Here is a 26,888-nt window from a genome sequence, read left to right on the forward strand (position 1 = left end):
GGCAGTGCACAGAAAGAAAATGCAGTGAGATAGACCACTTTTCAATTCCAGCTCCTCTACCTACATCTGGGTTAACCCAATCTGGAAAACTGAGGTCATCTTTAATTCCTCCTTCTCTTATCTTCCTGACCTAAGGGGTTACTGCAACTTACCAATTTTATTTGTTCATGGAATAAATATTTAATCATCTATGAGTCAGGAAGGGCCAGTGCTTGGAGCCACCAGTGAACTGAATCCTGATCTTGTGGAGCTCGTAGACCAGCTCAACTCTTTAAAGTCTCCCTATCAGTCTCTTCCTCACTCTCTCCAAGGTTGCTGTGTTTGCTCAGGTCCATTCTGTTACCTGCCATCGGTCATAGATTTACTAAGCATCTACAAAGTGGTGCCACACACCACTACTTTGGCTGTATGGATACTGCAGTGTGTCTGTGGATCCAGACAGACAGAATCCATGCTTAAAGATTCATAAAGATACTTTCAGTTTGTTATCACTGCTACAAAGAAAATAAAAGAGGGTGATGTAATAAAGAGGATCTTTCATGCGGAGGGGTGTTTAGCCTGTAAAGTTACAGAAGGCCTAATACAGTGCCATTTGAATTAATACTTGACTAACAAAGAGGAGTTGACATGTGAAGATCTGGGGGTGAGTTCTAGACAGAGGGAATGAATGGCTAAAGAAAAGGTAGGAGTGGCCTGGTGTATTTTGAGGAATGGAAAGAAACTGTAGAATGGGGCTGAGAAGAGTGGTATCAGATGAGTTCAGCTAAAAAGGCAAGAACTTTGGTTTTGAGTGTGAAGAAAAAGCCACTGGAGGTTGAGAGCAAGGGATTATGTGATTGTTTTAAGATAATGATTTCAGCCTGGCCTGTGGCGACACAGTAGATAAAGTGTCATCCTGGAATGCTGAGGTTGCTGGTTTGAAACCCTGGGCTTACAGTCAAGGCACATAACAACAAGCAATCAATAAAGAACTAAAGTGAAGCAACTATGAGTTGATATTTCTTATCGCTCTCTCTTTCTCCTCTCTCTGTAAGATACATTTTTTAAAAAGAATGATTTCAGCTGTTTTTTGGAAAATGAAATATTGCAGAAGTTTGAGAGGAGGCAGGAGTAGGAAGACAGGTTAGTCAGAAGAGCACTAGAGTGGTCTAGAGATGACAGTGTCTTAAAACAGGGTGGTAATGATATCAATGGCAAGAAGTGGAAGGGTTCAGACTATATTTTAGAAGATGAGCCAACAGAATTTTGCAGAAGATTTGATGTGTCTAGGTTTACACAGACAAATGATGGGATGAGAGAAGTGAAGATGACTCCTAATACTTTTTAGTACAACTTGATAGATGGTGGAGTTATTAATTGAAATGGGGAAGACTAGGGAAGGAGCAGATTAGAAGGGAAACTGAGTACTCTATTTTGAACATATTAATATGAGGTGCCTATTAGGGCTCTAAGTGGAAGTTCAAATAGGCAGTTGAGTATACAGGTCTAGAGTTCAAGAGAAAGGCTGGAGCTGAAAATATAAAGTTTGGAACTAATAGTGTAAGTTGTCTTCACCTTTTGCTTAGAATATTATCATGGACTTTAACTGGTCTTCCTGCTTGTAGTTTCATCCTGTCCAATCCACTTTCTTTCTTTCTTTTTTTAAGATTTTTTCAGTTACTCGGGTAACATTTATTAATTTTTTATTTATTGACTTTTGGAGAGAATGAGAGAGAGAGATAGAGAGAGAGAATACTGACTTGTTATGTCATTTATGCATTCATTGGTTGATTGTTCTATGTGCCTTGATAGGGAATTGAACCCATAACCTCAGTGTATCAGGATGATGCTCTAACCAAATGAGCTACTCTGCCAGGGCAATCTATTTTCTAGTCACCTCCAGAAGGAGCTTTCTTAGCATGCAGATCTGACAATGTCACTCTGCTTGAAATCCTTCAATAGCTTCCTATTTCTTCCAGGATAAAATACATTTTTATTGTAGACATAAAACCCTTCATAATCTGTCTCTTGACTGCTCCCATTCTCATCCAGTTCTGAATTGTAACCAAATAATTGAAGAAAGCCTTGAGATATCCAGAATTGAATTTAATGAGATATTATTTATATAAGAGTTGTGTCTTTCTAAGAGATGTGATTGAAAAAAGATCTATGAAAATAACACTGGCCCTGGCTGATTGGCTCAGCCATAGAATGTCAGCCCAGTGTGTGGAAGTCCTGGGTTTGATTCCTGGTCAGGGCTCATAGGAGAAGTGACCACTTGCTTCCCCCCTGCCCCCATCTCTCTTTCTCTCTTTCTCTCTTGCAGCCATGGCTCAAATGGTTTGAGCAAAGTTGGCCCAGGTGCTGAGGATAGCTGCATGGCCTTGCCTCAGGCACTAAAAATAGCTTGGTTGCCAAGCAATGGAACACTGGCCCAGACGGGCAGAACATCACATGGTTGGGGGCTTTTTTCTTTCTTTTTTTTTTGTATTTTTCTGAAGCCAGAAACGGGGAGGCAGTCAGACAGACTCCCTCATGCGCCTGACCGGGATCCACCCAGCATGCCCACCAGGGGGCGATGCTCTGCCCATCCGAGGAATTGCTGTGTTGCAACCAGAGCCACTCTGGCGCCTGAGGCAGAGGCCACAGAACCATCCTCAGCACCTGGGCCAACTTTGCTCCAATGGAACCTCGGCTGTGGGAGGGGAAGAGAGAGACAGAGAGGAAGGAGAGGGGGAGGGGTAGAGAAGCAGATGGGCACTTCTCCTGTGTGCCCGGGCCGGGAATCGAACCCAGGACTCCTGCACGCCAGGCCGACGCTCTACCACTGAGCCAACCGGCCAGGGCCAGTACGGGGCTTTTGCTAGGTGGATCCCAGTCCGGGTGCATGTGGAAATCTGTCTTACTGTCTCTTCTCCTCTTACTTAAACAAATAAAAAAATAAATAAGTGCTAGAGAGGAATATAGCAGGATAAGAAAGGCTACAGAATAATGGAGTGGTAAGAGTCACTCTATATATGAACTATGGAAATCCTCTCTGAGAGGTGAATCTGGAAATAGACTTGAAGAAAATGAGCATGTGAGCCCTATGGTATCTTGGGGAAGAGTTCTGTGTAGAGGGAACAGAAAAATAATAAAAGGCCTTTAGCATAGGTGTGTTTCGGTGTGATTGAGGAAGAGCAAGAAGGCTAGTAATGCTGGAGTGGATGTTAGGAGATGAGGCAGAGAGGCTGGGAGGATATTACAGTTTGGCTTGAGAAGCTGAGATATTAAGAAATCTGACAGAGATGGCATGATTTGAATTATGATTTAAAACAATCACTCTGGCTGCAATGCTGAGAATAGACTGGGTACAGAGGGTGAAGCAGAGAGGAGGCTACTGCAAAGCTCCAGGATGATGGGGCTTGGACCAGAGTGTTAGAAGAGGATGTAGTGGAAAGTGACCAGGTTCTGGATATGTTGTGAAAACGGAGCCAACAGTATGTACTCACATCCAAGTGGAAACAGGAATGTGGAGTGTGGTGAAAATTTTGGCTAAACATCTGTATTTGGGAGTCATTGGGGTACAGATAACCTTTAAAGCCATGGGACTAGTTGTGATTACCTAGAAAGTGGAGGTAGATGGAATAGTGAGCTGAGCTCTCCAGTGTTTAGATTTGGGAAGATGAAGAGGAACCAGCAAAGAGGACGGAAAAGCAGCAGCCAGTGTGGTAGAACAGATGGAGGTCTTAGAAGCCAAATGAAGGAAGTAAATAAAGAGTGATCAATTGTCCCTCACATCACGTAGCATAAGGAATATTGGACTTGACAATCTGGAGGTCATGGATCATCTTGACAGGAGCTGTTTTCATGGAGTGTCAGGGACAAAAGCTTGACTGAAGTGTATTTACAGAATTAGGAAGAGAAGAAGTAGAAACTTGTGTGAGGTTTGGTTCAAAGAGAAGCAGAGAAATGAGCCATTAGCCTGGAATGTATTGTGGAGTCACAGGAGTGTTTTAAGTTGGGAGATGTTACACCAAAGTCAAATCCTGCATAAGGGCTCCGTGAATTCATTTGATTTGGGCTTTATTGGTCATCTCAGTGAGATGTGTTTCAGGAGACCAGTAAAAGGAGCAACAAGGTTTCCATAAATAATTCATGGGTCATTAGACAAAATAGATAGGGCATGCAGATTTAGCTGAGGAGGGTAGGACACTTAGGAGACAGGAAGGTGACAGAGGGAAGGTTTTTGTTTTGGAAATGCAACGGCAGAGACTGCCTGTCCTTAGGCTGTGTGGAGAAGGCTAGCTCAACAGAGAAGGCTGAAGAATCAGGAGAAAGGCTAAGGGAAGGTGAGAGGGTAGGGTGGCATTAGGTAGGCGAGGCTGCAGGTAGTCCAGGTTCAGGCCTAAGGTCTCTAGCTCGCTCATGAATGTCAGTGGAAAGGCTTCCCTTTTAAGAATGGCCATTCTTGGTCAGAGGAGAATGATACGGGCTTGGCAAAGCATTTGGTTCCCTAGAGGCATTTAGACATGCAGCAGAGAAGCAGTGGTGGAGATGCCACCTGGCCGCACAGAATCCTCAGGGCCCTAGGGTGGTGCAGAGGAAACGGAGGGTAAGTGACCCCGAGTCTGCAGTGTGTGGCGAACAGATGAGGTGAGGCCACAAGTAAGAGAGAGAGTGGGTCAAAGCCAAGGCAGAGAGCAACTGTTGAGGGGCAGTACACTGGGGACGGAGGTTTTGCTCAGAGTGAGGCTGGGTCTCAGAGGTGGGAGTCGGAAGCGCAAGTCTGGGCAAAGCATGAGCTGAGGTCAGGGTCCGAGTCCATGCACTCCTCCCTGAGGTGCTTAGAACGCCAGCGGACCCAGATGGAGAGGGACCGGGCCCGCGCAGGCCGAGGGAAGGAGGGAGACTGCAGACTGCGGCTGGGGTAGAGGAACGGTGCGAGAGGCCTGTCGGGTCGCTCTGGGTGTGCAGGGCAGTCTCCGGCACTGAGCAGTCAGACGTGTGCACAACGGCTGCGGTCTGAGGGCTCATCTGGCTCGAAGGGTGTAATGGCGCCTGGGATCCGGCCGAGAATGACATGTGACAGGGCGAGCGTGCGGCTCAGAGGCTGTGTGCGAGGGTGTGCAGATCCAGGACCCGGATGTGCAGGGCGAGGGGTGAAGAGATTGGGGTGAGGAGACGTGGGTGAGGAGTCCGGGGTGAGCAGTGAGGAGATCGGGGTGAGGGGATCGGGGTGAGGAGACGGTGGGGAGGTGAGGGATGAAGGGTCTAGCGTGAGGCAGTGAGCACAGCTGGGGTCAGGGCACAGTGGCCTAGGCGCAGGGAGGGTCGGGAACCCCCAGGCTGGCAGGCCCCCCTTGCTCACCTCCTGCTCCACCAGCGATCTGCTCTGGCAGCCCCTCTGCCCTCCCTAGTCCAGGGCCTCCTCGGAAAGATGACCCGCCCCTTTCCGTTACCAGACCCGCCCACCAGCTGGCTTCTTGTCCTCATTGACTGGTATTCCGAAGCGGAAGGGGCGGGGCTCCAAGCACGTGGCTGCGCCTGTCCCAGGTTGGCCCCAAGGCCCAGCCTCGAGGTCTCATTGGCTGGTCTCCAGAGCGGAAGAGGTGGGGCCATCCAGGCTGGTCCCACTCACCTCCTTCAGTCTCAGGTGAGCCTTGTGGAGGAGGTTCTGAGGTTGAGGGAGGGTAGAGCTGAGGTGAAGGGGCACTCCATACCTTGATAGTTGTGTTGCTTCTTTTGGTTCTTTGAGGGTGAGCCATGCACATAGGCCTCTGTCTTTCTGGTTGACCACTGCGTCACCAGTGTCCAGGACAGCATTTGGCATAGCAGGTGCATTTGTTGAATGAATATCTTGGATGCCTGAATATTTATAGTCTTCACAGCTACCATTCCTTTTGGTCACTGTTGTATCTGTCTTAACAGAGGTGGAAGCTGAGGCTCAGGGAGATAGGGCAGGCAGGGGCCCAGGTACATGCAGCTGGGAAGTGCAAGCTTTTTTTTCCAACTCAGGTATGGCAGGCGCTGCTGGCCTCCAGGCAGGAGAAGCACAAATCATCAAGCTGGGACAGGGGAGAGAGTTGCTCAATGCTTAGAGAAGCTGTACATAAAGCTGTGGTCGGGAGGAGGTTGGAGAGACCACTTGGGCCCCTTTAAGCCAGTGCGAGGTGCTCAGTCTCTATTTAGACAGGGATGGAGACCTTGGGAGGGTGGCAAGCAGAGTAGGGACATGGTGAGGAGGCCTCTCTAGATGCTGGAGGGAGGATAGAGATGGAGCCAGCTGTCACTGTTGTTCAGATGAATAGTGACGGATGTATAGACAGGGGAGGTGGTGGTCATGGTGGAGGGAGGTAAAAGCCACTTAGGAGGTAGACTTGACAGGGCTGATAATGTGGCAAGTGAAGGAGAAAGAAGGAATGGGTTAGTGACTGGAGGGTGATGCCACTGGCTGAGATGGGGAAGGGGGAGAGGCGCCAGTTTGGAAGGTTGTTAATTTCATATGTAAAGACCTTGTGTTTCAAATTCCTGACAAATCAGGGACCCACTGAATTTTCTCTCAGGGATTCAAATCCTTAGCTGATTGATTGCAGAATGGAAAAAACAGCTAGAGTGAAGCTAAACCGTTCCGCTGCCTGGGCCACTACCCCACCCCCGCCCCCAAGCTGCCAGGTTCCAGCCCCTTTCTGAACTTGGTTCTCTGGCTGTCCCTTCCCACATGTATGCCACCCTGAATACTTCTTCTTCCAAAAAAGATTTTATTTATTGATTTTCAGAGAGAGGAGAGAGAGAGTGGGGAGAGAGAAATATCAACTCAGTTACTTCACTTTAGTTGTTCATTGATTACTTGTCATATCTGCTTTGACCAGGCAAGCCCAGGGTTTTGAATCAGTGACCTCAGCATTCCAGGTCAACTATTTATCCACTGTGCCACCACAGGCCAGGCTTACCCTGCATACTTGTATTTACTCTGCCATTTGCTTAGACTTCCCAGAAAAACATGAATCAGGAATAGCTCTAATGGGTAATGAAAGTAGCTTCAGAGAATAGTAGTTTACCAGACTGAGGAAGGGCACAGGATTTCAGGCAGAAGGTCCAGTGAAGGAAAAGGCAAGAGTGTGGATGAATCTGCCAACTTTAGGGAATCAAGGGTATGGTTGGGGCTCAGGGTTCTTGGGAGCGGCAGAGGAGATGCAAAGAAAAGTTGGACTGGAATGTGAGGGTCCTGGAATACCCTTCCCAGCAGATGGAGGTAGGCTATCTCAACCACTCTTTCAAGCCCAGAGATGTCAGTCTGGTCTGCCCATGCCCTTGTGCTTCTGAAACCACTTAACTGTTCACCAAATGTTTCCTTTACATCCTGGGCACACAGATAGACTACATTTCCCAGCCTCTTTTGCAATGAGTCCTGGTCAATGGGATGTAGAAGGAAGTACTCTGTGATACCATCAGGCTATGTCCATAAAAACCTCCTCATGAGTGATCCTCTTTCTTTCTCCATGTACCTGCTGGGTGTTGATGTCCAAGGCAACTTGGGAGCTAACTGAGGAACTCAGGGATATGTCAGCATGTCTTTAAATAATGTTCAGAGAAGAGTCTATCTCAGCCAACTGAGCAGGAATTAAACTTCTACTGAGATTTCATGGTTTATCTGTTGTGACTGCTAGCTTTAATTGCAGATCTGTGAATCCATGGGACACGAATTGTTTATTTGGGTCTGGTGGATTGTCACTGGATGCCTATACTTTGGTTGTGCACAGTGGTTTCTCTTATTTTAACCAAGAACAGATCAGATAACTTTGGCTGAATTTCAACATTAGTTAAAAGCCAGCTGTTGAAAACTCTACCCATTGCTCTCCCAGGGCTGGGCAAACTGATGTGCCCGGAAGCCCACCAAAACAGACACTTTCCCAGGGTAGGTTACACAGGCACCTGAGAGGCAAAGGTCTATAAAAATACTCTCATAAGCCCAAGAAGGCTCTAATGTGAAATGCAACATTTTGTGAGCATAAATGTATTTTTATAAGCTTCTCACAGAGACTCAGAAAAGGTTAGGAGTCTCTGCTCCGGGGTCCTTCCATGTGCTTTCAGGGTTTTAACTACCTTCAAAGCTGTTATAGCCTAAATCTCCTTAGCTTTTCATCTACATTTTCAAGAAGCTATGAATATTTCTTATAAACACATCACATCAGATTCAACATTTAAAACCTCAATCACCCAATTATCCAAAAATAGAAAATGTGAATTTCTTCCATGCCTCCCTATCAGGTTTGTCAGTCCTATCTTCCCGATTCTCAGTTCTGTAGTTTAAGTCCTGTTATTTCTCCCAACTCTGGCATCACCATGAACAACACCCTCTGACAGGTCTTGCTTCTCTCTCTCTCTCTCTCTCTTTTAGTGAGAGAGAGAGACAGACAGATAGACAGGAAGGGAGAGAGATGAGGAGCATCAATTCTTCATTGTGACACTTTAGTTGTTCATTGATTGCTTTCTCATAGGTGCCTTCACCAGGGGGCTCCAGCAGAGTGAGTGACCTCTTGTTCAAACCAGCGACCTTGGGCTTCAAACCAGTGACCATAGACTCATGTCTATAATCCCTCGCCCAGTTGGTGAGCCCACACTGAAGCTGGATCAGCCCGTGCTGAAACTGGCTACTTCAGGGTTTTGAATCTAGGTCAGCTGTGTTTCAGGCTGATGTTCTACCCATTGTGCCACCGCCTGGTCAGGGGTTTCTCATTCTGACTGCACCCTACTTTGTTCTAACATATCCCAGTTAGCCAGAGTAATCCTATTAAAATTTAGGACAGATTATGTCAACTCTACTCAAACCCCAGCGGCTTCCTCCATCATTCAGAGAAGACAGAGTCCAGCCTATCAGCCCCTGGCCACCCCACTCCACCACCCCCTCCTGCTTTTTCCTTCCGTGACTCCACACCAGTCATGGGCCTCCAGTACTGTCCTTCCATTGCAGCAGGCTCCACTCACCTGGGAGCTCTGGCTCTTGCTGTCCCCTCAGCCAGGAATCTTTGCCCTCAGGTACCTACATAGCTTGTGCCCTCATCTCCCTGCCTTCGGCACCCTGTCTAAAATTGGCCCCCATTGTTCCCTTCCTTTACTTACTTTTCTCTTTAGCACTTACTCTCTGACTTGCTATGTAATGTATTCTTCTTGGTGATTGCCTGTCTCCTCACTAGATTCTAAACTCCACAGGGAGGGAAACTTTCTGCCAGTTTTTCTCACTGCTGTATCTCAGTGCCTAGCATACTGAGTAGTTAGCACTTGCTGAATGGATAATTCCAAAAGCTTCCTGGTTTCCCTGCTGGCCACTCCATCCTGATTCACACCTACCTCACCTAGTAGTGAATTATTCCACATAAGTAGGTAGTGCCTTGTTCACCACTGAACCCCCAGCTCAGAGCCAAGTAGATGGCAGGTGTTCCATAGACACTGGTTCTTCTTTTTTTAAATTTAAGTGAGGGGGGAAGATAGACTCCCACATGCGCCCTGACCAAGATCCACCTGATGACCCCTGTCTGGGGCCAATGCTCTGCCCATCTAGGGCCGATGCTTGCAACCAAGCTATTTTTAGCTCTTGAGGCGGAGGCTCCAACGCTCTTGAATCAATAGAGCCATGGCTTTGGGAAAGGAAAAGAGAGAGAGGAGAGGGGGAGGAGGCAGAAGGAGATAGTCACTTCTCCTGTGTACCCTGACTGGGAATCGGACCCGGGACTTCCACACACCAGGTTGACACTCTACCACTGAACTAACCAGCCAGGGCCAACACTGATTCTTAGAATCTACACAGTGCTGACATCTAGGGTCACTCAAGCATGCAGCAATACTAATGGAATGCCTACTTGTACTTTTTATAAAAATTATTTTTCCTTACTTTTAATGTTATTTTAATAGAGAAGTCGACCTGAGAGAAGCAGCATATGTTGCTCCAGACTATCCTGTGTGCCCTTCGTGGACATGACCACCCGACACTGGACCTCAGGCCTGGGTGCAGCACCAGGAAGAGGCCAAGATTCCACAGGGCTGTGCTCGAATAGAGGGGTGAAGAGGGCACGTCTGTGCACAGAAGAAGCAGGTGGCCCCACTCCCCAGCAGACAGACAGAAATGACCCCAGGGAACAGGGGAAGGTTCTGAAGCAAGAATTTATTCCAAGTGCACATAGTGGGTGAGGAGAGTGACCTCAGCAGAGACACACGTTTCAAAGCAGGTCACAGCCTTCCAGTCTCCCAGCCCCAGCCCCTCCCTTGCCAGCTCTCTGGCCTGAGCTGAGGTTGGAGAACTGCCTCCTAGTTCCCAAACATAGGAACCTAAGGACTAAGAGAGAATTACACAGCCTTACTTTTATTAGTATCTAGCAAGAAAAGAATCAAAATTCCTTCCCTGTTTCAACCCCACCTCCACCAGATGGGTCTCGAGAGCAGCATCTGCCTAAGGAGCGTCTGGAGCCAGAGCTGTCCTTGCAGCCTTGGCACTTGTGCATGGCCACCCCTTGTGCCTGTAAGCTGACCACACGTGGGGACGAAAGGGCAGCTGGCATTTCTCCAGCCCTCAGCTGTCAGCCTTGGAAATTTGGAAAAGATCAGCGATGTCCAGCAGAGCTTGACGGATGTGGTTCCCAAAGCGCTGGGCATTCTGTGGGAGTCAAGAGCTCAGACCAACCTTCAGGTGAACCCCTACCCCTTTGTCCCCACAAACAAGGACTCTTCCCTAGCCAGACAGGGCCCAGGGTGATGCTTCTCCTCAGGTCTGAGCAGGAGCAGGAGAGACTCACCGTCTCTGAGCTTGAGAACTTGCTGGAGATGTGGAAGAAGATGGTGTTCTCGCCCGCAATCATGTAGGAAACCCCATAGCCATCATCCGCCACCTGAGGGAGCACGAGGGGTGAAGAAGGGAAAAGCCAAACCTTGAAGATCTGAAGCTGAACTGATGCTACCCTGGGAATCCCCACAAGATTTCCACCCCCAGATGCTGCATTTTTCCTGAGGTCAGGACCATACCCAGGAAACAGTGTGGAAACCAAAGAGCTTTGCAACCTCCCAGGTGAACCAGGACCTCAGGTTTCCCTCCGGAGGCTCAAGATCAGCACCTCACTCCAGAGGTGTCTCTGGAACCCTGACAAACTAGTCCAGGAGAGCGTCCCAGTGGGAGAGCTGCACATTGCAGAGTGGAAGCCAGACCTGGGCATGGATATGCTCCAGCTGGGGATGCTGGCACAGGGGAGGTCTCAGGCACCTGTTTCCATGCAGGGAAGGTCCAGGACTGAGCTCCTGCCTCTGGTTTGACCTCCCTGAGACCCTGCACTCTCCACTGAAACCCTTAGCCCCCATTCTACCCACACATCCCTCTTCAAGGGCACTTACAGGGCCAAAGCCACCGCCAGCGCCCAGGTGATTGGGGTACTTGTTAGGGTCAAACATACGGATCTGGAATTGAGCGCTCTGGCTGGTAGAGAGACGCCAGGGTTCCGAGAGCACCTGCAACAGAAAGGCCGCGGCATCAAACGCCATGCAGTCAGTGCACACCTGCTGAGAGGTGGTGCCTGAGCACCTGCATGAACCAGGCATTGTCCTGGCTAAGGATACAGAAGAAACGCAGTGCAGACCTTTCCTGACTGCGGCCCCGGTCTGCTGGTCTGTTCTCACCATCATAGCACTTGCACTACACAAAACCCTCATTCTTGTCTGGAGGCCAGTTCACCTGCCAACCCATCTGCCCTCCTCTCCTCCACCCTGTCCCTACATCTGCTCTGCCCCTCCCCTCCTGCTGTTTGGGCACTGGAGGTCCCCTCCACCAGAAAATGCTGCCAGCCAGATTGTGCTTAGCCTCTTCATTTTTCTCAGGAGTGCTGTCACCACCTGACATGTCACATGATTGTCCAGCCCCCTCATGAGAACACCAACTCTATGCTCTGTGCAAGGACCCCAGGCCTGGGTGGAGTGTGGAGTGGGAAGCCTGCCCCAGCTTTTGAGGACAACATTAGGAGAGCTAGTCAGACAGAAAACAGGCCGAGACCCATCAGGTGAAGCCATGGGGACAGAGGACACACCCATCCACAACACTGACCTTAGCGAGGAAAGGGGAGCTGACCCCCAGGTACTTGGAGACCACATAAAGGCAGAAGAGGTGCCTGTCGATGCCAGCCCCAGTCATGGCTAGGCGGTACATATGCTGGTGCTTCTCAGAGGCTTTTCGGAAGAGATTTTGGAGGTCTGCTTTCTGGGGGGGGGGGCAGGAGTGAAGCAGTGAGGAGTAGCCCTGACCCTTAAGGTGGCAGGAGGCAAAGGGGTCACGTCCCTGTGTGGCCATGGGGGCACTCACCTTTTGGGACCCCTGCACCATGGCCTTGACAAAGGCTGTGGACTCGTTGGTGCAGGAACGTACGGTCTCAGTCCGTCCTTCCCGGAACATTCTAGTCATCGAGGCTTCATAGGTCAGGCAGAACCTGCCCCTGTCCTGAGGAAGACAGAGGGGTGAACCTGGCAGGTGGACCCCAGTGTTACCCTGTGCACTCGGCAGCCCGGTGGGGCTCCTACCCGGAAGTGAGCCAGCTGCAGGGCGATCTGCACAAAGGCGTCAGGGCTGGTCCGGCACTTCTTGATGAGGCCTTTGCCGAAAGGCAGGAACTGGAAGCAGTATAGCTCCACATCGTCTGCCAGTGCCTTGGCCACCTGGTAGGAGCTCTCAATGACTGCCCGGCACTGCAGAGACACGAGAAGGGTCAGGGGCTGGGCTGGGTGGCCTCAGATTCTTTGACACCTTCAGGGGGAGGGAAGTACTCACACGTGCCCCATGGACAGGAGACTCGCACCTCACAGCTTCTCTAACCACACTTCCTGGCCCCAGATGTCTGTTCACCCTGTGGCCAGTCTGGACCTGATAATCTCCTACGACTCCCCATGAGTAGGGAGGGCTATCATGGAGGGGAGGAGGCAGCAGAACTTCCAGGTTCTCATCACTCTTGCATGTCCCTCCCTTTCCCTTCTCAGCCTGCATACCCGCTCAGGAATGTCCCACTGCAGCCTCTGAGGAGGTGCCAGCATAGGGTTCGGCTCGCCCAAGCAGTGCCCAGTGTCTGAGTAACGCAGGTGGAAGATGTCAGTGCCCAGGACAAACTGTAGGGAGAAGGTCAGGCTGAGAAGCCATCCTTGTCCCCCAAGCTGTCTGTCCCCCTGAGCCTGCCCTGCAGGACCCCTCTCTGGGCCTGTTACCTCCCAGAGGTGCCCTATGATAGGGGCATCTGCCCACGAGTGTTCTGTGTTGAGGCCCATCTGGCCATTCTTGAAGGCGACGAGAGTGAAAGACTTGTCAAACCACCTGTGGGAGCGGGAGATGCTGTGAAGCTGGAAGGCAGGTAGAGGAGCGCAAGCCCTGCAGTGAGCAGGGCTGTACCTGTTGTAGCAGTTGCCGTGCAGCAGGGCCTTGCCATAGAGGCTGAGGCTGGCCTCGTCGTCAGGGTCATAGCAGTGAGATTCTTCGTCCAGGACCACAAAGAAAGCGGCGCGCTCAATGGCATCGAGCGAAACCTTGTTCTTGCCAGAGCTGAAGAAGGTCTGGCGTGCCTGTGCCCACTCCACTCTGGGGTGTGAGGGCAGTGTAAGCACAGGGCCACTTGGGCCGCAGAGGGCCTGGAGCTGGGCAGTGTGCCAGGCTGTCCTGGAAGGTGTCCCTCCCTCCATGCAACCCCACCCCTGGCTGCCACAGTTAGAGGTTATGGCAGCCACTCCACTGCCATTGCCACCAGTGCCCCTCACATGGTGGGTCCCAGTTTGGACAGAGGATGCTGTGCCTGGCATGCCCCTCCCTTGGTCATGCCTCCAGCCCCAAGTCCTGAGGTGGCAGGCAGGGCCAGGCCCCTCTCCTCAGAGGCCTGGAGCCTCAGCCAGGACTGCCCCTGCCTAAAGAGATACCTTCCACCTGCAGTGAGGGCTGCCAGCTTCTCCTCCCCAGGCTGTGGTGGGGAAGGGTCATCCAGAATCCTCTGGAACTGTAGCTCCAGGTCCCGGGGCTTGAGCAGCTGGGAGCCGTCATAGAGCCACACCTTGAAGAAGCGGCCCTTGTGGTAGACGGCCACGTGTCTGCTCTCTGAGAGGTGCTGCACCACATCTGTGATAGAGGCCAGTGTGTGGGCTGAGGCAGGACAGTGCAGGGCAGGGAGCACTCCCCTTTCCAACGCCAACCTGGACTGGGCCCACCAACCATGTGCTCACTCAATGGCCCATGTGGCCCCTGCTTAGTCAGGCCTCCACCTGGGCCTCCTTCCTAGGGGCAGGATTGCCCACACAAAGCCAGGCCCTGTGCTGGGTGCTTTCATACCTCTTGTTTATGCCAAAAACAGTCCTAGGAAGTATTTCATAGAAGAAGAAGCCAAAGCTCGAGGAAATGACACAAACTCCCAGTGTTAGAAACTCAGGTGGTGGCACTGGCTTGTTGGCTCAGTGGAAGCACATTGGCCCAGCGCGTGGAAGTCCCGGGTTTGATTCCCAGTCAGGGCACACAGGAGAAGCGCCCATCTGCTTCTTCTCCCCACCCACTCCCCTTTCTCTTCTCCTTCTGCAGTCATGGCTTGATTAATTCCAGCGTATTGGCCCTGGGTGCTGAGGATGGCTCCATGGAGCCTCCACCTCAGGCACTAAAAAAATAACTTGGTTACGAGCATTGACCTCAGAAGAGGGTTGCTGGGTGGATCCCGGCCAGGGCGCAATGGGGAGTCTGTTGCTCTATCTCCCGTCCTCCCACTTAAATTTTAAAAAAAGGAAGAAATGCAGATGGCTGTTCCTAACCCTGCCAGACCCCAGAGAGCCTGCCCTCCTCTATAAAGGGCAGCAGCACTCCTCCAGGTGTTTGTTCCTAATTCAGGGGATGTGTCTGCTGCATGTGAGCCCCTATAGCTAGGACTCAGGCCCCAGCACTAGCACTGTTTCTGTAAATAGCAGGTGTCTAGTATTGGTCAGAAACTCGCTATCTTTGACAGTTACACACCCTTGAGACAGCAAGGACACTTGGTGACTATTAGTAGAGTACCTAGCCATGGCAGGCCCACAGCTGTGAGGGAGGGGACTCTGTCCTGATGGCCACACCATGGGCACCCACTGTGGTCATACCTGTCTCTTTGCCCGGGATCCGAGTGGTATTGAACATCCTCTCCATCTGGTAGGAGCACATGGGCACGATGCCCAGTGCCATCACCTGGGAGGGAATCACAGCATGGCTAAGACAGGACCTGCTCTTCCTTTAGCCCTCAACCCCAACACAATTCACAAGCTTGATGTCCATCCCTCAACCCCAACACAGCTCACAGGCTTGATGTCCTCACGGTCCAGTTTACGGCGGTATGTGATCATAGCGTGAACAAAGTTTCCCAGGCGGGCAGCCTGCATGTTCGCGTTCTTAAGGAGCACAAAGTCCTATGAGAGAGAGCAGAGCCTGCAGGGAAGCTGTGACAAGTGCAGGGTGTCACCTGTCTCCCTGCCCATGGACTGAGGATCTTGTCCCTTTTCCCTAGTCTGTTCCAAATTCACTGTCAGCTGAACTGCCGAAAATGAAACGCCCAACTGACTACATCACTTCTTGGCCCCAGCTCCGAACTGAATTGCTTTTCCATAACTTACTTGTTCATATTTTATTTTACTTTGAGAAAAGGGTTCCCACCACTAAAAAAAAAACAGCTTAAAACCTCAGGTACAGAAGAATCATGTGTGAGTTTGTGGGAGGATAGGTTTAGGGAAGAAGGGAACCCAGCATGTGACTTCGAATGTGCTCTGGGCAGCAGAAGAGCACTGAGGTGCACTGCATGGTCGGTGGCTGTGTGCAGGCCTAGGCTGGGGCAAGAGGAAAGCCAGTCACATGATGTAGGGGCCAACAGTGACCTCCCAAGTGCTAAGAGAAGCAGCTCTGGGTCAGTAGACTGACAAAGGAAGTCCTAAGGAAATGCCCTGGTAATTCCATCAGGATGGCTAAGAACCATGGACAGGAGACCACTGAGGGAACCAAGGAAGGATGTGGTGGAGCCTAGGCTGGCAGCAAAGTAAGCCCAAGGGACCCTGAGAACAACAGTGTCAGGCTGTGGGGCTACTGGATTCTCTGGACCCTCAGTGTCCCCATCGCTTGTAAGCTGCTTCCTGACTATTTTTCCAGCATCTTTCCCATGCACTCCTTCCCTCAGGCTTCACTCCACAATTTCCCCTTGCCTGTGCAAACTTCTATCAGGGCTCTGGACTGTCTTCCACGTCCTTTGCCCTGAGACCCAGAGCTTGGGACAGAGCTGAGCACACGGGATCACATGGCTCTGCCTCTTACCATGACATAATAGTTGCTATTCACCATGAGAGGGGTTCTGCCTCGAAGGTAGATGTACTCTTCCCACCAGTCACTCACCTGTGGGTGGGTAGGAGGTTAGGGCTGGGGCAGAGAACCGGGTGTGGGCAACCGGGACATAAAGTGGGTGAGGGTGAGCCCAGGAGAGAACTCACATAGTTCGTTGCCCACCACGACTTGAGTATCAGGTACTTCTGCAGCCTGGGGGCAAGTTTCTCCTGGAATTCCTTGGCCAATGTCTCCATGCGGTGATACTCCATGTCATCCAACAATGGCCGCACAGATTCCAAGTACTGTCCAGCCAAGTTACCATCAGTGAGGGGGCCAGACAGTAATGGCTGCCTCCGTCCCGACCCTGTTCTGAACCCAGCCCTACTGCTCTCAAACCCATTCTTTAAATAAGTCCTGAGTTCGGCCTACCCTTCCCACAAGGATGCCTGACTAAGGCACTCACCCGTTGAATTGTGGCCTTCACGCTGGGCACGGGAAGCTTGGGCAGGGATGTCTGGAAGCTGTAGAGCATGGGCCGCCCGCTGGACAGGAGGCGGACACAGAACTGGGGGTGCAGAGCAGAAAATGTTGGGCTTGGAACCAGGGAATAGAATGGGAACAAACTAGCAAACATTTAAGGATCTGGGCCCCAAGCTCTCAGAACCAGACCCCTGTGCCAGGCACCAATGCCATCAGCTCAGGACCCCAAATGAGGTCTCAAACCAGTTGCCTTAACCCCGCCACCAGCTTCTGCTCACAGCCCAGACTCTGGTGAAGCGGCTGGTCCGGCCATGCATCTCAAACATCCAACCATGGTAGGAAAGAAGCAGTTTCAGGGTTTGGCGGAAGAAGAAGATGCCCATCATCCAGACCCCAGTGGAAAAGATGGCTATGCTGAGAAGTGCCCGTGTCTGTGGAGTCTGGTAGGGGCCATGTCTGTCAGAGAAGGGGAGAGGGCTGTAGAGGGTGCACTGGAGACCAGCCTCAGGGAAATTCTAATTCTGCTGTCTCCATAGTTGTAAACCATCTTTGGGGAGGCATTAAAGGAAAAGAATCTCCCTGGGCACACTCACAACTAAGTGCAACGCACAAGCATTTATGGACGTGAGACTGAGATGATGGTGGCCCCGGGGGAGGGGCCTGCCCCTACAACCTTTAATGGCTATTGTCCTGTGTTTGCCCAGCTCAGAAACCCTGGTTTTGGAGCCCACCCTTTTGCTGCCCCATTTCTCACCCCTCAGGGAGGTGTCTCTGGATATAACAGATCAGCCCCATGGAGATGTCCACATTGCAGTAGCAGGAACCCACTGTTGCCATGACGACGACCAGCCAGCTGGTAGGGCTGCCGGGATACACACCCCTAAGGATGCCATTCTGTGGGGCAGAAACAGGCACACTTACCAGCCTCAAGCAAACACCTGTGAGGTCCTGGTGTTTGCCCAGAAGGCTTTCTCCTTTGGTCACTTGCTGTGTTTTTCTTCCTTCAGGTCTAGTCTTCCCCTCCTCCACACTCCCACGCATGCAGCACTCAGTCAGTGCCCACTGCCACTTCTTGCATACCCATCACCCCTCCACACCTTAAGCACCCCTCTGATTTCTGTACTGCTAGAGCCTGTTCCCCAGCAGAACTGCCAAAGTGGTGGAGGAGGACCTAAAAATGGTGCAGCAGCCTGACACCTGGCCTCTGCCTCTAGAAGGCTTTATTCTGCACCTGATGGCAGGAAGAGGCCAGGAGAACTACCTGCGCCCACCTTAATGCGAATCAGGCGTTTCTTCCAGGAGTTGATCCCAGACAGGTAGATGTGTTTCAGGGCCTCCCGACTGAGCCGGAAGTCGACCCCATCCGGGGTCACCGTGAACTGGAAGGCCACAGCCTGGTGAGCTTCCGCCATTCTGGAGGTTGGCCCGCACCTGGGAAGGGGCAGGAGGGATCAGGCCTGCCCCGCCCCCGGCCTGCCCGTGCCCTGCCCCTGCCCTCATCCTACTAACTCCCGCCCCGCTAGCGACCCCAGCCCGCCTGCCGCCCGGCCTCCCAGCCTGGCCGAGGGCCGCTGAACCCTCTCACGCCTGCGTTCAGGGCAGGCTCCGCCGCAGTGGTCCAAGGATCAGGAATGGGGTCAAGGCCTTGAAAACTTCATGATCCCCGAGGACAGTGAAGGGCGGCCTCGGGGTAGGGGCGAGAAGCGCCCCAGCAAGCGTTGTCGTCCGGAGGCGGAGTTCGGTGCCCACAGCCCGGACCGCGTGGGGCCTGCGCGTCCGGGCCCCCACACCGCGCTCTGAGCCTGGCGGGCGGCCCTGTGTTGTCCCCAACTCCACTTACAGCTCGGGCTCACTCCTGTCTGCGTGTGGGGCTAGTCACTCTGGCCCGTGTCCCCACGTCCTTCAGGCCGGCCACCCCCGCCCCGCCCTCACTGGGAACCTGACACCTTCTCCCAAATTTGGGTTGAGAAAACACATGCGGGGCGGCAACCAGAATCCCCTCCCCTTCGTGATGGAAATCAGGAGTGGGAAGGCCAGGTTTCTGCGAGATGAAGATTGCTCAAAGGTCTGGAAATCTGGGGGTGGGGGTGGGGCAAAGGCTCTCACGTGAGGATGGTGGCAAGAGCTAAAAATAGAATGTAGGGAAAAGGTCATTTGTGTCAGCTGTACTGGCTGTCCAGATCTCTAGTGCAGGGCTGGGCAGCCCCACCCAGGGCACTCTTTGAACCCCCCTGACTCCAGTCCCCCACCCAGTTCCTCCAAGTATTTATTACTTCTAAGCTGGACTCAAGGAGGGTATAGAGGAGGGGCCTCCAATTGGCAGAATGGCCACTTAACCACTTTCAAGCACAGAGCACTGAACAGCCTGTTTTTCAAGAGGGTAAACTGAGGCTCAGAGTAGTGATCACTTTTGTTAGTCTGTGTGCATCTTGGTTGGTACTTTTTGCTGGACTGAGCAGGGCCAGGGACAGGGTGTGAAGAAAACTTTATTGTTTCAAGGTACACAGCCCAGAGGTTCCATCTGGGGACCTGCTCAAACTGGAGGAGAGGTTAGCCACCTCAACCGTTTCACTGGAGGCTCAGCCTCTTGCTCTTTGCCCCTTCCTCCAAGGTCCTGCCCTGGAGGTTCTGGAATCATCCAAGGAGCTGGGAGGTGGAGCAAGTCAGGGTGAGGGGTGGAAGCTGGTCAGCTGCTCCTTCTGCTTGAAGTACAACTGGAACCGAGACTTGGCATACTCCTGGGGAGGAAACCACCCCACACACTGGTGAGCAGACCTGGAGCAAGCACCCCCAGTCCCCCAGTCTGCCCACAGCCTCCCAGCACTACCCAGAGTTCCTGAAGGTCCAGAGGTCCTGGATGCTCCTTATCTCTCACCTAACTCACCATGTGGGTAACTCACCAAGTAACCAAATTCTATGGTCGACATGGATGCCTGGAGGATGGACCAGAGACCCCAAAAGAAATGGGACGCCAGAGCATACCTGAGAGGGGTAGGGAAAGCAGGGGGATTCACAGCACATTTAGCATTGCCTGGATCTCACAGCTCTAGCTGCCCCACTGCCCCAGCTCTTAGCCTGTCCCACCCTCGCCCCTCCCCCACTTGGCACTGGCACCTGTCTGCCTCTTCCTCGAATGCCTGCTCTACCCTGCCCAAGCCACTTTTCCTCACCGATTAACCTCTACCAGCAAATCTTCTTCCAGTTTCCTGTGCTCATTTTGGGAGATGGTCTCACTTTTCTTTACCTCAGCCAGGTAATGGCGAATAAAATGGAGCTGAGATGAACAGACCAGAGTCAGGAAATGGGGAGACTGGAACACTTTCAAGTTAGCACCTTTTCTCACCACGCCATCCAGGCTTCACCCTCCTCCTCGCTCCCAGGCCAGGTCCTACTCCTCAGCCTCTGGCCCACATACCTGCTGGTCCCGAGTGGGGTAGTCTGCAGGCTGTGCTTTGTAGAAAGGCCACTCCTCATGAGTATAATCATAAACCCACTCACAAAAATGGTTCCCAATGTCGAAGCCCCTGGGGAATAAGGTGGACACTCAGTCCCCAAATCCCATAGGTAGCAGGGAGGCAGAGATGAAGGCCTGGTCTGTTTTCCAGGGCACTGTGGGAACGGACCCATGGTCCATGAGTCTCACCTATAGTTATAACTGCTATACTCAAAGTCGACCAACATGAGGCTGTCAGCATTTTCTGGTTCTGAGAGCAACAAGATGTTCCCTGGAGGAATATAGTGGGGTTCTGGTCACTCCAGAGTCCTGTGGTCCCATCCCCTTAGGTTGGAAGACTCAAATGACTTCTCCTACCTTCCTGGATATCATTGTGACAAAAGACCACTGGAGATGGAGTAGAGTCTAGCAACTTCCTGCATGAAAAAGGGGCATGTGTCTGAGCAGGTGTGACTAGAGGGTCAGAGCCACCCTCGTGGGCCCTCAGAAAATCCTGAAGAGGATGCCACAGGTTCCTGGCGGCACCTCCTGTGCTCTTCTGCCCCTGCCCCTCCTGTCCTGCCTGCTCTTACCTGAGGTTGCCCATCTCTTCCTTCAGGCTGTACATCTCCAGCAAGTTCATCTGGGGGACACCGGTGGGAGGCAGGTCCAGGATCTGCTTTAGGTACCTGAAGTCCAAGTAGGATACAATTGCTCCCCTATCCTTCCCCACCCCCTCTCTTCTCTACTTCAAGCCAGGCTGTCCTAGCAGTTTTCCTGTCACTGTATGACTTGTCTGGCAAATGTTAGGAAGCCTGTGCTGTGCAAGACCATGCTAGACCCTGGGACACTTGATCCACTCAACTGGCTGACTGGACAGAGTCATGAATGCATTGCCACAGCCCAGGTGTGCAGGAGCCCTGCAGAGGCCCCTGACTCACCGTTCCATGGTCCCGAACAGCCAGTGGGGCTCCTTAGTGAAGGGCATCTCCATGCCGTGGAACCGGGCCATCTTCGTGGCAATGGCTGCTGACAACACGGGCTCCCGAAGGTCTCGCGTTTTCAGTGGCCGGCTCTGCACCCAGGAACTTCTCAGGGTGGTGAGGGGGCTGGGGCAGGAGGGGGTAGGGCTGGGGCAGTGGGGGGAGGGCGGGTCGCCGGGACAGGGAAGTGAGGGCAGATACTGGGAAGGGGACGGGCTGGGGAAGAGGTGCTTCGTACTGGGATGTACTGTTCCAGCCGGCCCTCTGGAAAGACTCCGTAGAGCTGGGGCCCTAAGGACCGCTCCGCAAGGATGGCGAACATCACACTTTCAAGGACCAAGGAGTCCACGCCCTGAAGTAAGATGGATAGCAAAGGAGCAGGAGTCGCGGGGCCAGCGGCAAAGCAGCGCAGACGCACGGAGGGTCTGCGTTCTGCTCTCTGGGACTCATTCTGTTGCCCGGAGCCTCCAAACAGTAGGTTTTAGCCGATAATGGGCACGTTCCTCAGCCCCCGCGCCTCGGCGGGTCAGTACTACCTGTCAAACTTCGGTGGGAAGCCCTCGCTCCGTCCTCACCTGCAGGATGGCCCCATACAGCCGCAGAAGCACCTCCCGGGGCTCCTCGCCAACGCTGGGCAGGTGGTCCGGCAGCGCGCAGCGGAAGAGCAGGTTGCTGAGGCCTCCGCTGCGGACCACACCGGGGCATCAGCCCGCCGGCTGCCCCGCGCTCTCAGGGCTGCATAACCGCGGAGCGCCCTCCGAGCCCGAGCCTGCCCCCCAACCCATCCCGCGCACCCAGGGCCTGCCCCCTGACCTCCCACCTCACTGGGTCAACCCTGAGCTCCTCCGGCCGCACTCGGCGCCAGGCCCCGCCCAAGTACTCCCGGCACCACTGGTAGGCTCGGCGCTCGGCGTCACGAGACTTTGTCGAGCCGCGCCGCTGGGTCCGGGCTGCGTCCGGGCACTTGGACTGCCGCAAGCTTTCCTTGGCCAGGTGGCTGCCGACAGCCCCGCCTCCGGCCACAACAGTGCCCTCGGCCGCCATGGCGCGGGCTCCTCCGGGCCCAACGCCCAGCGCGCTCAGCCCTCTTCGGACGGGTTCGGCTGCACTCGGTTCTGCTTCCGGCCCGCCAGAGCTTCTTTGGTCGTACTCGGGTCTCTCCGGCTATGTTCGGCTCTTTGCGGCGCCACTCGGCTCTCTCCGTGACCCCGGTCCGGAGCCCTTTTTGAGGGCCTAATTCTGCGCGTCTCCGCCGTGCCCCACCCCTGCTCGCTCGCTCTCTGGGCGGGGCCGCTGGAATGACAGGAAGCGGCGTGCACCAATCAGAAGCGTCGTGAGCGGCGGGCTCGCCGTCAGCGACGGGTCACGCGGGCCAATCATGTACGTGGGGGGCTGTGTTCCAGGAGCGCGCGGACTGGCCTGTCTGCCCGAGGACCGCGGTGGTAGTGCTTAAGAGCAGGTGCACCCAGGATGGCAAGACAGGCCTTCACCTAGGTCGGGAGCGGATAGGGCGGCAGCGCCTCGCTGGAACAGTCGGCAAGGAAGAGAGCTATCGTGTGAGTGTGGCCCGGTCGGAGTGTGGGTCACACCGAAAGGAGGCTCAGAGTGCGTGGCACGTGGTAGGTGCCGAATAAACACTGGATGTGAATGAAAGATGAGACCCTTGGGACAATTCCTAATTCATCACTGAGACCCCTTGTCCAGTTGAAGCGCCCTTGTCATGCTTGAAACGAGTGTCCCCATGCCTCACCCCACTACCTCTCTTGTGTCTCTTGTGTCCAGACGCAGAACCAATGAACAAAACCAAACCCAAGAGGAAAAGGCTCGCACCTTGGAGCAGACACCTGGGGCTGCCTCGCGGCCCCTTGGCTCCCTTGGCCTATATCCACACTAATGGGCCCCACCTTAAGTCCATACCTCCTGCATTTCTGCTTCTGTCCCCCAGCTGCAGGGGCTACCATGATGACTTCACCCACAGGGACCTGTGACAGGCCTCTTTGACCGAGGTGTTTGGGGGGATAAAATAGATAAACAGCAGGTGAGTTGTTTGGTTTAAATAACCAGGAAGGAATTGAATCAGTGATCAGAGAGTGAATGTCAGTTGCTACAGTAGAAAAATCATGATTCCACCTGACTAGGGAGTGGCTCAGTGGATAGAGCATTGGACTGGGACGCAGAAGACCCAGGTTTGAAACCACGAGATCACCAGCTTGAGATGGGGAGCCAGGGGAGGCGGGGGTGGGTGGGTGGTCGCTGGCTTGAGCGTGGTATCATAGACATGGCCCCAGGTCACTGGCTTGAAGCCCAAGGTCGCTGACTTGAGCACAAGGGGTCACTCGCTCTGCTCTAGCCCCCCAGTCAAGGCACATATGAGAAAGCAATCAATGAACAACTAAGGTGCTGCAAGGAGGAATTGATGCTTCTCATCTCTCTACCTTCCTGTCTGTCTGTCCCCTATTTGTCCCTCTCTCTGCCTCTCTCTCTCTCTATGTCTCAAGAAAGAAAGAAAATCATGATTCTTCCCTCTGTTAAAAATCTTAGCCAGTGCTGAGACCTGGAGCTCACTGGTTAACAGGGAGGCTTGGTCCCTTCTAGGAAGCATCCTACAATGTTATCATAGTATAAAAATATTGTTTACCATAATATACAAAAATATTCCTCAATTCTTCCTCAAAGAGACCTAGAGCCACTTAACAAAGTAACTGATTTACTTTGGAGAAGGGACTATCCAGACCATTCAGGGGCTGGTAGATACAGGATCTGAGCTGACATTGAGCAGGTTACCTGAAGCATCATGAGCCACTGGTTACAATAGTGGCTCTGGGAGTCAGGTGATAAGTGGAATCCTGATCCAAGCCCTATGATTGGTCCCAGTGCACACTTGGGGCGATTGTACCTTACTCTGGGCAGAACCTGCACATAGATCCCTAGCCTGTGTAATGGGAATCGAGGTAACGAGCAAAGGGAAGCCCCTGAAACTCCCCACTCCACTCACTGCCTCCAGGAGAGTAAATCAGAAACAATGCTTGCATTCAAAGTGGGATTGCAGAAGTTGTGTCACTGTCAAAGACAAAGTGGTGGTCCCCAGTACGTCCGTTGGTTCACCTGGATTACCTCTACAAAATCCAGGTGGATTCAAGTAAAGGAAGGTGGCCTACCTGATCTGACACCTCATCTGTGTCAGATGGTGTCTTGACTAGTGCCAATTAATGTACCTCTGGCTTTGATCATGCACTTATTGCTCTGGTGAACATTCTTTTCAGTTTCCAGTAGCCTGGCTTCATGGCTGTTTTAACTTTCCCATTCTCTGTCACAATCTAATCCATTGAAACCTTGAATGTCTAGACATTCTATATAACATGGTGACATGCTAATCAGACATGGTGCAGAAGGAATGCCCACCAAAATGGGTATGCCCATCAAAATGGGCTATTCTCTTATCAAGGCTTATCTAATTATGTCTGCTGCTGAACTTCTGACCTGTTAGCAGCCAAGCTCAGTGCTGAGCTCCTGATATGGTACTATCCTGAGATGACTCAGTGACCGGTAGGTTACAGCACATCCTTTCCAACAGGAATTGACACCTCTGGATGTGGGTTTGCCTTCCTATCCCACAGTGTCTCAGAGTAGTATCACATTGCAGGAGCTTAGGGAATATGTGATTTGTCCTGGCTAGGTAGCTCAGGTGGTTAGAGCATCATTCCAACATGCCAAAGTTGTGGGTTCAATCCCTGGTCAAAGCACCTCAAAAAAAACAACCAATGAATGCATAAATAAGTGGAACACAAATAGATTGTTCCTCTTCCTTCCTCTCGCTCTCTCAAATCAACATATATATAAATTTATAATCAATTTATATATCTATATATATATAGATATAAAAGACAATGCACAAATTACCAACATGCAATTGTATGTAACATTACCTCGGGCCAAGAACCTCATTTTACTGTGAGAGGTGTGCAGATTGCCATGGGATTCAGTGCTTCTCTAACCTCCAGTGTTGTCTACAAGCAGCCACTTTGATAGGAAGATGGAGTCATGCTTGAAAGAAATAGTTAAGGTGCCAGCTCTCAGTGTCCTGAGGAGCAGGGGTTATACACTGAATCAAAGCCCAGTGTGCGGATCTGTGCTCCCAGTAGATATAATATGTGGATATGGGGATCCAGAAACAAAGACACATCCAAGTAGTAAGGGCTGGGATGAGCTATCTCTCACCATCATTCTCAGTGTCCCACTTGTAGAATTTGTACATTCTGTCCCTGTAACAGCAGCTCTCCTGGGTCCCAGGTAGGGAACATTCCATGAGAGCAGTTCCCCTGGTTCCAGGGAACGGCACCAATACTGAACCTGAGTCTGCGAATTATACCAGGTCCCTGAGCTCCTCATGCAAGTATACCAGCAGGCAAAGAAGAAGGAGGGATTATTGCTTCTGATTATTATGAGGATAGAGGGTTATTGCTGTTTAATGGGTAATGAGGAGATGACTTGGCAGTGGCAGATTCACCTGGGTCTGTCTGGTTTCTTCCATGCCAAGTGATAACAGTGAAAAGGTATTTTCAGCAGCCATAGCATGCTAAGAACAAGGCAACAAGGGGCTCAGATCCCTCAGGGATGAAGGTCTGGGTAACCCCACCAGACATGATGGTGAGATGCTGGTGGAGGGTGAGAAATGCAGACCAGATAGAAGAGAAGGGAGATGATGAGTATAAGATGTGAGTTACAGACTCAGGAATAGCCTCAGTAGTGCAGACTGTTTGTCCTGCTCTTACATTAAGGCCGTCATAAATGTTGTGGCCAGCCTTCACCTCAAAGAATCACGACAGAGTGGACCTAATGTGGTGCCTGAGCTGACCTGAAGGGTATAGGAGCTGGTGTCTTGACTGATGCTCTCTGCTCACCTTTGCTTGCAGTGGTCTCAGATCTGTGTCTCCAGCACCTGCATCTTTGTGCTCTCTGCTCCAGGCCTTTCCTGACACCACAGGAGCCCACTGGCCTGCTTACCAGCACAGCTGAGGTCTCTGGGGGCAACTTCAGGGGCTGGGACAGGATTCTGCATGCATAGTTGGATAACCCTAGGAGGCATTCTGTTCACTTCCCAGGAGGTCCTAATGAAGCCAGTGTGCTGTTCCCCAGAGCAGTGACCTCAGCAACATACCCCTATGATTTGATTTCTCCTTTCCTGTCTCATTCTCCCTGCTCTTACTTCTGTTCCATGGGATGGCTTACTGCACAAACTACCTACACCTAAGTCTTTGTCTTAGGCTCTGCTTTCACAAGACCCTAAACAAAGACACACATGAAAAGAACAAAGATTTTTGCCAATTTATATCAGCAAAAAAATCCAGGGAAATACGTATGGGAATGGATTATGAGGATACAAATCCAAGAACTAATTGCGGGTTATTGATGTGGGTGTCCTCCAAGGGATTCTGAGCTTGGTATTTTGGCTACAGCACTGGCAGTCATTGTAACTGCTGACTTGGCTGAAGAGGTCTGGGCACATTGCACTGATGAGAAGATAAGAATGTACTGGAATGGATTTGTCACGTGCATGGCCTGGCCACCAGTCCTCTATGTTTCCCTTCATTGTGTTCATTTAAATAGATGTTAGATTATGTTATGAATTTTTCTTTCTTTTTTTTTTTTAAATTCAGTGAGAGAATGGGAGGCAGAGAGACAAACTCCTACATGTGCCCCTACCAGGATC

At 52.0% G+C, this 26,888-nt stretch overlaps 2 protein-coding genes across 4 annotated transcripts; both read right to left on the bottom strand.

The window, feature by feature from the left end:
• Window positions 1–10,101: 10,101 nt before the first annotated feature.
• Window positions 10,102–18,773, bottom strand: CPT1B (carnitine palmitoyltransferase 1B). Of its 3 annotated transcripts, none has more exons than XM_066358794.1 (19): window positions 18,603–18,773; window positions 18,034–18,193; window positions 17,517–17,656; window positions 17,041–17,218; window positions 16,746–16,847; window positions 16,447–16,584; window positions 16,274–16,351; window positions 15,274–15,381; window positions 15,079–15,163; window positions 13,885–14,080; window positions 13,367–13,552; window positions 13,186–13,291; window positions 12,973–13,089; window positions 12,511–12,675; window positions 12,296–12,430; window positions 12,041–12,193; window positions 11,338–11,451; window positions 10,749–10,841; window positions 10,102–10,609 (listed from the first exon to the last, which is right to left on the bottom strand). In XM_066358794.1, exons 2-19 carry the CDS (start codon window positions 18,172–18,174, stop codon window positions 10,526–10,528), a joined length of 2,319 nt encoding a protein of 772 aa, XP_066214891.1. In that variant the 5' UTR covers window positions 18,175–18,193; window positions 18,603–18,773; the 3' UTR covers window positions 10,102–10,525. The 3 variants fall into 3 exon arrangements, with proteins under 3 accessions (XP_066214891.1, XP_066214893.1, XP_066214892.1); XM_066358796.1 differs by lacking the exon at window positions 18,603–18,773 and adding an exon at window positions 18,354–18,570; XM_066358795.1 differs by lacking the exon at window positions 18,603–18,773 and adding an exon at window positions 18,348–18,570.
• Window positions 18,774–19,230: 457 nt separating this feature from the next.
• On the bottom strand, window positions 19,231–22,484 carry CHKB (choline kinase beta). The gene is made up of 11 exons (XM_066358798.1): window positions 21,999–22,484; window positions 21,754–21,862; window positions 21,417–21,530; window positions 21,137–21,270; window positions 20,789–20,884; window positions 20,574–20,632; window positions 20,406–20,487; window positions 20,178–20,286; window positions 19,933–20,036; window positions 19,663–19,744; window positions 19,231–19,500 (listed from the first exon to the last, which is right to left on the bottom strand). The coding sequence occupies exons 1-11, from the start codon at window positions 22,220–22,222 to the stop codon at window positions 19,426–19,428; spliced, it is 1,188 nt and encodes a 395-aa protein (XP_066214895.1). The 5' UTR covers window positions 22,223–22,484; the 3' UTR covers window positions 19,231–19,425.
• Window positions 22,485–26,888: the final 4,404 nt, after the last annotated feature.

The sequence above is a fragment of the Saccopteryx leptura genome, chromosome 1 (assembly GCF_036850995.1).
Source record: "Saccopteryx leptura isolate mSacLep1 chromosome 1, mSacLep1_pri_phased_curated, whole genome shotgun sequence".
Taxonomy (NCBI): Eukaryota; Metazoa; Chordata; class Mammalia; order Chiroptera; family Emballonuridae; genus Saccopteryx; species Saccopteryx leptura.